The sequence below is a fragment of the Volvox carteri genome (assembly GCF_000143455.1).
Source record: "Volvox carteri f. nagariensis unplaced genomic scaffold VOLCAscaffold_44, whole genome shotgun sequence".
Lineage (NCBI taxonomy): Eukaryota > Viridiplantae > Chlorophyta > Chlorophyceae > Chlamydomonadales > Volvocaceae > Volvox > Volvox carteri.
The window spans coordinates 811215-820975 of record NW_003307587.1 but is presented as its reverse complement, the minus strand read 5'-3'; the positions used below and the strand labels follow the sequence as shown (position 1 = coordinate 820975).

Sequence of the window (9761 nt, the reverse complement as noted above, 5' to 3'; positions counted from 1 at the left end):
TCGCTCAAACCAGGCGAAGGGAGGAACGGCGAGAAGTCTCCTGGGGCTCCTGGGGCTGGTGGGACTCCTGCCGCCGCCGCCGCTGCAGGAGCAGCAGGAGCAGCAACAACAACAGGAGCAGCGGGAGGAGGAGGAAAGGGAGGCGGCGGGAATGGTGATGTCGATTCGGAAGCTGACGGTGCTGATGGAGGTGGTGGTGGGAGTGGCATCGAGGTTGTGCTGGAGGGCCGTCCAGGGGTAGTCCACCCCTCAGCAGCTAGGAGGGCGGCACTGGCGCTGCAGAAGAACGGATCCAGGATGCCCCTGGAGCGAGTCAGGTGAGTGGGGGGTCGTACAGATGTACGACGGCCCCCCTCAACCCCCATTCCATCTTCATTCTTCCCTTGCCTGTGTCGGCACAATGTGTTATCTGAGAAGTGAAGACGTACGACATCACCACACATACACACACATCTGTTGATGTGTTGCCTCCGACATCCCTATCATCATGTTTTTATGTCTGGGCCCCCTCTCCATGCGCTTCTCTTCCTACCAACTCCCTCTCCTCTCTTTGGCCTTTCTTTTGCGTCCTTTCCAACCCAGTTCTCCATTCTAACTTCTTTTTAGTTCCTGCCGGCATACACGTCGTCCAATGCGTCATTCCGTTGTCAATTCCGTCATCGCATACGACACCTTCTGTGTCGCCCTGCGCTGTCATTGCATTTATAAATCTTTTTAATCCCTGCGTTTTCTTCCGCTTCCACAGAGGTTCTGTAGGGCTTCTTGTTCCCTACTTCCCCGGTCAGCCAGCTTAGTACTCCCTTTCCCGTTCGCTGCTCACAACCTTGCTACCCCTCTGCCTCGCATGTGCCTTTGCCCGCTGCTTCTGCTGCCTGGCCAGGTGAGTCCGAAGGGGGTTCGAGCTTTGCTGGTTTATCGTGTTGCGTCGGTCGGCTAGCCGGACTAGGATAGTCGGGTCGGTCGGGTCGGTCGCGCGTTTTTTGGGGGGTTGGGAGGAGCACTTCCATATCACCAGCTTCTTATTACCAGCTAACCAGCCAGTTCTTGGCCGCCAAACCTCGGCAATGCCGCCGCCAGGCCGGCGGCAAACTTTATTCCAGCTTCACGTCAGCAGTTTTTTTACTACTTTTCCGCCGCTTCTACACCAACCTTTACTTCTTTACGGCTTGGCATTACTGCGTTTCTTCTGCGCTTATTTTAGTCTTGGCGGCTAGGTAGGTAGTTTTCTGACACCTTCTTCACTACGTCATCCCGAGGTCGCCGCCTTCAAGAACGCCTTTTGGTCAGTTCTACGTCTGGTACAGGCTTGCCCTGGCAGCAGCTTCACTCGTTCGTGGTTCGTCCTTCCCCCCTCTCCACCTCATCAGGCAGTTGGAGGGGCTGGTCAAGGCGGCACTAGGTCGGGACCCGGAGGCCGAGGATCCCGGACTGAGATCTGGAGACTTGCAGGCGGCATTGCTGGCGGGTGGGTGGTGGAGGGAGGGAAGGGGAGGGGAGAAGAGATTTCCTGACCCCCCAGTTACCCCCTTCCCGTCCTTAAATTCGATGTGTTTCCACCCCACCCGACCCCAGGTCTGGGTCGCAGGGGCCGTAACAAGTACTTCCGTGCAAATCATCATCATCATCAGCAGCAGCAGCAGCAGCAGCATCCACCTGACCACAGCCCAAGCAAGGTATCACCTGCTGTGCACTGCGCACATACTTCCGAAAATCCGGCCGCAGCTGCATCTGAGTCAGTGGCAGCAAGGCCGACAGCGCTGACCCCAATTATAAGTATGGACAACCCCCGGGCTGTTGAGTGGCTGGATAGCGGTCACCTGTGGCATGGAGAGTGTGTGGTGAAGCTGGCCATGCAGCGAGGAGGCGAGCAGGAGCTGATGCAGCTCATAAAGAGGTGTGCTGGAGTCGTGGGGTGTGGGTTGAGGTGGTGTGGGTGCGGCAAGACGAGGGGGGAGTAAGGCAGAGTGTGTGTGTATGTATGTATTGTAGGGGAAGGGTGGGGTCACTAGCGGCTGTGGTGATTGGCGGCACGGGGGAGTGGAGTTGCTGCTTGGCAGTATACTAGCTGTATGTTGGTGGTAGCAGTTCAGGGCTGCTGGGCACGCGGGCTGCTCCGATATTAAGCTGGAGAACGAGGATTAGTGTCCTCCCGCACACCCTCGGTGGTAGGGTCCACCCACAGCCTTCCAGTAGCACCTTCTCCCACCCGCTTCCCCTTCCCTTCCTGATACCGCTGTTGCTGACCTCCGGCCCCGGCAACCCCCTGTACACCGGCCCCAGGTTCCGCACATGTTTCGTGGAGGCTCTACAGCCGCAGTACCTGCCCCCCGCCTGGGGAGTGGACCACTCGGCCCGCCGGGACTTCGGACCCTACTCCGTGTATGCCCACAGGGAGGGCCCCCAGCGGCAGGAGGAGTGTGGAGGTGGTCATGGGGAGGGGCATGGGCAGCAGGGGTGCTGTGAGGAGGGGGAGGGGGAGGGGGAAGGGATGGATTGAAAGCCGCGAGGGCAAGAGCAGAGCAGGGGCAGACAGAGAGGGTTTGGAGGCAGGTTCAGGTTGACATTTTAGGGCATTGTAAAGCGCAATTCGTGGGACAGGGCTGGAGCGTGATGGGGGGTGCCGTAGGCAGCCAGTATGCCAACGGTTCCCCTCCGAGGGATTCCAGATGCCAAGTCTTCAGGGGAACCTATCTGTACTTGTATCGCTATCTCTCACCACCACCAGTACCGTACTCGAGTCTCCACATCCAATTCCCCACGACCCATAAAACCCAAATTGAATGACCACCCAAAGAGCTTTGTGGCGGGCTTTGGGAGGGAAGTTGAGAGAGCGGTATGGGATAGATGATATTGAGGTTTTCAGGGAACACTTTGCTGTACTATTAAATTCAGGTGTGGGGGAGACAGGGCCTGATGGTTTGATTCGGCTTTTGAACTACCATATCGGGTGCCCGGGGACCGGGCGCCGTACACGCTCGTCCAGCTGGGCGACCTAAGTGGGACGCGCGCAGGGACGCGACCTTTTCGACCTGGCAACTCGCAGATTTTGGTCGGCTCGCGCGACATTTCATTAGAGGACCTTTGTATGGAACGTTTTTAGGTCGCTCGAGCGTCGCAGGAGCAGTGGCGACGCACTTTGTGGAGTGATGCACGTCCATGGAGTCCAGGAATTAACTTTGCGCGAGCAGCCACTCTGTATGGCCAAGTAGCAATCCAATTTCCATTCTTCGTAAAAAAAATCGGGAGCGCAACGCTACAGGAGCGTCCATATAATAATAGGACAAGGGGCTCCGCTCGCCAAAGTAGACTTTGACGTGGTGGCGTTAGTAGAACCAAAACTAACTCCAGAAAAGCTTTACGAAATTCATCAAGAATACGGTGAACCCAAAGATAAGAACAAGCGGAACCTTGCGGAACCGAACGCAATCGATCAACGCAGCGATCACTCATGAAACACCAAGAGATGCAATGGAGGCTCACTCTAGGAACCAGGATTCCAATGACAAAGAGGTTCGGCAGGTCAACTCGTCGGGTCAAGTCAAGTCGCATGTCGCACGAAGTGCATTTCCCACAGGACAACGTATTACAAGTGACCGATTATCTCCGACACTGTCACATTGACATGCGCCGCACGGTGGTGGCCTGGTGGGGCTGCGGGACCTCCGCGGGACCCCCGCGGTGGGTGGTGGGGGAGCCACCCTGCGGCAGCATCACTCCTGGGCCTGCCCCGTGGCCCTGAGCACGGTGGGCCAAATTCAATTGCAGATGGTTGCTCGGGTGAGCCGAGCAAAGCTCTGGCTGATGCAAGCGCCACCCCCTTGGAGGGCTGTGTGTAGGTTGTGGTAGTGTGTCCTGAGGTGCCTGTGTAGGCGACTTTCCCCGAGTCCTGCTTTATAATTTTCTGGTGCAGTTGTGATGCGTCGCTGTTGCTCCCTGTTTGGTAGTGGTGTCCCGGTGGGTGTCTCTGCATTTTTGGGTGTTCTGCTGGCGGGCTGTAGCTACTGTTCACTTTCGGGCATTGTGATGCGGGGATGCGTTGCACCGACCTTGCAGGGGGTCCACTGTAACCTTCATTCATTCAGTGTATGTGAAGAAGTGCATGAATTCTCGGTCTTAGAGGGCATTGCGTTATGTGTGTAGTGTAGGGTGTGCAGGATTTCACACGCAGCGCAAGTCGCGCGCCTGCCAGGGATTCACACGGCAGCCCCGGCCCATCATCAGATCACACGCAGTGCAAGTCGCGCGCCTGCCAGGGATTCACACGGCAGCCCCGGCCCATCATCAGATCACACGCAGTGCAAGCCGCGCGCCTGCCAGGGATTCACACGGCAGCCCCGGCCCATCATGAGCCTATGACAGCTGCCGCCACGTCAAGGCGACTTGCTTTGTGTGCTCGTGAGGCAGGGAGCTCTGTCCAGCTGCCGCTGCTTCTGATGGGGTGTTACACTGTGGGCGGCTCGCCCCGAGAGAGGACAAGCACCGGGGGCTATGACCGGGCCGAAACACAGGGGCGGGCGGGCGCGTGGCTCTAAGTCCGTCTGTTCCGCCGCGCTCGCCTCACCCCCTCACTCACGCCAACCGGGGCGCTGTCCCAGCCCCTGGCTAGGCAACACAGCGGACACAGAAGACTGCGAACCGAACTAAGCGAGAGCCGCATGAGAGGCGCCACACTTCTGCCTTCTGTGATTGCGCTAAACATGTACCCGTTTGGTACCTGCTGAGGCTTTGCTGCTTGACCATCCACGCTCTTCTCGCACGTGGGTTTGTGACCTTCACAGCTGCTCCTCTATCTGTTACCGCAATCGTGCTCGCTGCCATCGGAGCGGTTACCTTTCGCTAGTACCCATTCTTGCGTGAAACACTCTTATATCAACCGAGTCTAATACAATAACCAGCAGTGAATTTGACAAAATGTCCTGCTCTCATCCAAAGTCAGACCTGTGCCTAAACGCGAACGTAAAGGCACAATTCTTTGTCAATATGTTCTTCGTTAAACGTCTTACTTATAACACTCGTAGAAATTGGGAATACTTTAGTTTTTGGTGTATATGTGAGCTCGAATGGGCTGGGGACCGGAAGGCACATAAATTAGGTCCCTCGCCGGTCCCACGGTCGTACATTCCCGGTCCCCTGGCCCTAGATATGCCCTACATATCCCTATTGAGCTACAAGACTGCGCCGACGCACAGATGATAGCCCAAGCACAGGTAAGAGTGGATGCGAGGAGAGAAAACTTCTCAAGGGTCTTACAAGTGATGCTTTTGAGCTTTCACAATTTATGCCTTCAAGCAACGTGAGATGGTGTTTCGCTTACCGTTACGTGATTTGTGTTAATTCCGGTTTCGTTTCGCCATTCCCTTTTGCCATAAACAACTAGGCTCCGGCACAGCGGCAGTGGCGGCAGCAACGCGGGCTGGACAGGGCTGGAGCGTGATGGGGGGCGCTGTAGGCAGGCAGATGCCAAGTCTTCAGGGGAACCCATCTGTACTTGTTTCGCTATCCCTCATCACCACCAGTACCGTATCGCACATCTGTATATGCGTCGACCTGTATGTGAAAATGATGGGGTTCTCTGAGGCTTTCTCACGCCGCTGCTGCTGCAGCTCCTGCCATCGCTCCTATTGCTGCTGCCGGGGGATCCTTTCGAAGCTCACATGTGTGGCCCTGCTTGTTTTTGGTTGTTTTTGAAGGTACTGGGCTACGAGAATCGTGCCCTGGCCTCCCTGCTATCGCGCATTGTGGGCCTGGATGTGGGGCCGAGAAGGCGGCGGGGCAGCGGGTCGACTGGGGGATGCGGCCGCTGCCACTGGCCATGCTTATCACGTCCTTTCAAAAAGAAACCTGAGTTTGTGTAGGCCAGAATCCTCGGCCGGGGCCACGTAACAAGTTAGAAAGCAGCCGTTGCACTCAATCAGCCGCAACTAAATCAACTGTTGCAACGTGCCGGGGGGCCGATTGCATTCGGATCCTTGTTTGGACATGCATGCTTTCTCATCGGACAGATTTGACCCGATGAAGGCTGAGCGAGGTCTGCTTAACCATGACGTGATCATCTTGACTGAGACAAAGGCGCCTGTTGATTAGTAACACGCCAGGGAGCAACTGGTATTACATGGCTATACCCATTTCGCATGCACGAGGGCTCCACGCACGGGTTCTCGAAGATTGGGCGGTGTATCTGTGTTTGTTCGGAGTGAGATGACTTCCCATGTGCGAGAAGTAGGCCGGACAATTGCTCCGATAGGGGTGGAGGTTGGCTGGCTTCGACTTCATAATGTACTTCCCTGGAGGTCGGGGGCTCCTCATGGGGGCAGATAATTGCTCACCTCAGGGGTCAAGTGTGCACAATAGCACGGCACGGGAGTTCAGTGACGTCCCTGATGCAGTATTTGTCAGCATTACTGGTGAGCTCGACAGGCTGCGGTGTGCGGGCGATGAGGTGCTACTTGCGGGTGATTTTAATGCCCGTACAGCGACTACTCCAGATCTGCCCGAAACGTTCAGTGCAGAGGCGCATCCCCTCCTAGGCATCACGTGCGCGAATAGAGATGCCGGCATCAATTCTTGCGGGCGGCGGTTGGCACAGATGTGCTATGACACTGGTACCGCAATTGTCAATGGGCGGGTGCCCGGAGACAGGTATGGAGCCCATACGTTTTCTAACTCTGTTTAGTGTCGTAGTTCTATGAACCTATGTATTGCATCCTCGAGCATCTAGACACCCTTTAAGTCCTGAATTTGTGGGGTGAGTTGAACGTCTTGAGCGATCATCATCCACTCAACCTTCGCCTGCACACAGCCGCGAGGCGTCTCTTCACGTCACCAGCGTCCCTTGCCAGCCACCAACACACATGTTCGGGTGCACCGAAGGGCCGCAGTCACCGATGGAGGGGAACCTTGTGGCGTAGTGGGGGACGGTGGCGTTTTGGAAACACATCGGTAAGGTTCCACTTCTACCCCATTTATGGGTGTGCGTTCACTTTTTGAAGGGCGAGCTCGTACCAGACGGAGCGCGGGTCTCCGTCCAATCTCTACGTATCCCTACATCCCCTCACATCTTACCCTCCCTACAAGAGTTGTGACATACATACATACATACATATGGGCAGACAGCACATAGGTGGAGAGAGGGCCCCGTGCGGATTGCAGTCAAGACCTACAGAAAACGATGTATCCCTCGCACTTCATATGGTCGTACAATTGCAAGAACCCGTCAATCATCATCTTTATACGGAAACTTCTCATCTCGGTGCTCCTTGAGTTTCACACGCAGCTCGTAGCAGTCGTCACCCTTGAGCATGTCAGACAACCAGCGACACTCCACATCCATATTTACCTATGTGGGGTGGGGTAGGATGGGAGGAATGATATGTGAAGCCCCAAGAAGCAACAGCGAAGTGGATGGTGGAAAACGGAACAGGACAGGGCAATTAGCCCGGCGTAGGCTGAGTTGGGTGGGAGGAATAATGAACAAGAGAGATTGGGGAAGGCTTCTTGTCAGCGAGATGAGCCATGTGCGCAGGGCAAGAGATGCAGTAGTAATTTTGGTACCTTCTCAAAGCTTCCTGTGGGAAAACAAAGAGGGAAGCGGAATGTGTGTGTGTTCTGCTGCATCCGGCGGTTCTCAGGTCGGTGGTCGGGAGGGTGGAGGGGCAGACGGCCGGTCAGGAAGAGGGAGAGGAAAACACTCAGCGCATGCACACACATACATACACACAAACACACGAAAGAACACATTTCGAAAGAAGGCGTTGCACCTTTCATTGTTCACTGCCTTCATCCTACATTCTCAAACTTTTTGCATGTGTCTAAATGCATACACGAGCAACAGGTACAGACAAAAACACCTCACTCCGATTGCCCAGCGGCCCCCCACCCCCCAGACCTCCCCAAACCCCCCTCGCCACCCACCATCTCCAAGGCCCCCCGCACCACCCCTGCCAGCACATTGCAGTACTTAAGGTCCCGGTACTCCTCCGGCAGCTCCACGAAGTCAGCCAGGGGATTGTCCGTCAGAATCTGCGGGAAGATCGGATGAGCGAGCCCGAGGGGCCCCCCAGGGAGCGGGGCGTGGTGAGAGGAGGGAACGACCCACATGGCGGCTAGGGTACGGTGGTGTAGGAGAACGCGCTTGAGAAAGTTACTGGCATCTGAAGGACTGCCAGCCCTAGCTATCCAACCTGCGATTGCCCAACCCAGCCCTGTGCACCAGCCGCCACTTCCACAGCCCCAGTGCCATGGTGGGTCTCCACCCCCCACTCTACCCCCCTACCTGTTCAGCGGCAGGCAGGGCCCCGTACGACGATCCCGTTGGCCCAGGCTCCTTCCCAAAGCCCCTACCCCCAACCTCGATAACCCTTCCTTCCCGCAATAAACGCCTAAACCACGCCGTAGCCCCAGGCTCCTTCCCGCAATAAACGCCTAGACCACGCCATAGCCCCAGGCTCCTTCCCGCAATAAACGCCACGCGAACCACACAAACCCTGCTTCCTGCTCGGCACAGCTTCGGTTCCCCTCTTCCCTCCCCCTTCCCACCAGACTACACTCGGTTTGATCCGGGCTCCAGTTGGCCACACTGGCACTGACGTTCAGGAACATGGGGAGAGCCTGCACGGGGGGAGAGGTGTGATTACGTAGTGCGAGACACGGGGGAGCCCTCCCGAGGGGGGGAAAGGCCAGGGGGAACACAGGAGGGGGGAGCCCAGGTCCTATACATTCAAGCCGCCGCCAGTAGTACACGAGTACAAGTCTCAGGTCTTCATTTCGGAAGCCCTCAAACCGCCGACCGACCCTAAGCTCCATAAAGACGGCGCAGGCCTCGGTCCCTAGCCCCCAAAAGTAATGGTTGTGTTGGGTGGGGGCCACACTGCGGAATGACATGGTGAATAGCGCCAAACGCCCCAAATCCTTTTTTTCCTTCAAGTCCAGAATTCCATCTCCCAGATTTCGCCTTTTTTGTATGCTGTTCCACTCGTGGGACAGAGATTTTCTCAATACTGTAAACAGGGTCTAGTTTACTCGTAAATTGAAAACTAAAGTAATCGACATTTAAGTAGCTTCCATGGGTAGTTTATGCTCATTCGAGTTGGGGAGGTCGTCTCAGACACCGCTCATGATCTTCCTTGGCAGTTCGCTCGGGAGAACCCCTTTACGACTTTCCCGCGCGCGTGATGCGGATGCTTGACCCGCCACTGTCCTGTCCTGTTGCCCCTTGCCGCCCCACCTGCTTGGCAACCACCTCGGCAGTGTCCCGGAAGGACGAGCAGCGAGTGATCTTGGCCTTGGCTAGGAACTCATCCACAAGGCGGATACCCATATTGTAGCCCCTGGAGGAAATAAACGGTGGGAATGGGCGAGGGAAGGATTGGAGGGGAGGGGAAAGGCGGCCAAGAGGAGAAGACGGACAAACAAGGCAGGGGTATACACGGGCAGCAGTAGAGGAGACGCGAGATTGCAGTAGAGGGGGACGCGGGCGGGGGGGTGCCCTCGCACGAGATTGGTGTGGTGTGGGTTATTTGTGAGTTCGAGCCTGGACTGGGGTACGGAGTCGGCAAGTTGGGAAGGGTCGAAACGTTGCAGGTGGAGAATGGGCTCCTTTTAAGTAACTCAAGGGGAGATGGGCTCCCTGTAAGTAATTTAACCTGCTGCACTAGCACAGTGGTCGAGAAGCTGGCGTGGTAACATACTTACATCTGCTCTAATTGCTTGTTGACCTCCTCAATGTCCTCGAAATCTGATATGAGCTGCCGGACGATCGAACC

The 9761-nt window shown here is 56.2% G+C and overlaps 2 protein-coding genes across 2 annotated transcripts in view; one reads left to right on the top strand and one right to left on the bottom strand.

Annotated features, from left to right (window-relative positions):
- The window catches only part of VOLCADRAFT_106479 (uncharacterized protein), a gene marked incomplete at both ends in the record, with an annotated part of 10113 nt that extends 5273 nt beyond the window's left edge, over nucleotides 1-4840 (top strand). Inside the window, 7 exons of the mRNA XM_002954648.1 lie at nucleotides 89-196; nucleotides 283-317; nucleotides 1368-1465; nucleotides 1723-1894; nucleotides 2281-2459; nucleotides 3766-3777; nucleotides 4779-4840. Coding sequence (XP_002954694.1) covers nucleotides 89-196; nucleotides 283-317; nucleotides 1368-1465; nucleotides 1723-1894; nucleotides 2281-2459; nucleotides 3766-3777; nucleotides 4779-4840 — 666 coding nt within the window. The remainder of the gene's footprint in view (nucleotides 1-88; nucleotides 197-282; nucleotides 318-1367; nucleotides 1466-1722; nucleotides 1895-2280; nucleotides 2460-3765; nucleotides 3778-4778) is intronic.
- Nucleotides 4841-6444: 1604 nt separating this feature from the next.
- On the bottom strand, nucleotides 6445-9761 carry bet3.1 (uncharacterized protein). Its single transcript, XM_002954579.1, has 5 exons — nucleotides 9691-9761; nucleotides 9224-9326; nucleotides 8536-8607; nucleotides 7912-8019; nucleotides 6445-7336 (listed from the first exon to the last, which is right to left on the bottom strand). Coding segments are annotated over exons 1-5 (408 nt in total). The 5' UTR covers nucleotides 9693-9761; the 3' UTR covers nucleotides 6445-7213.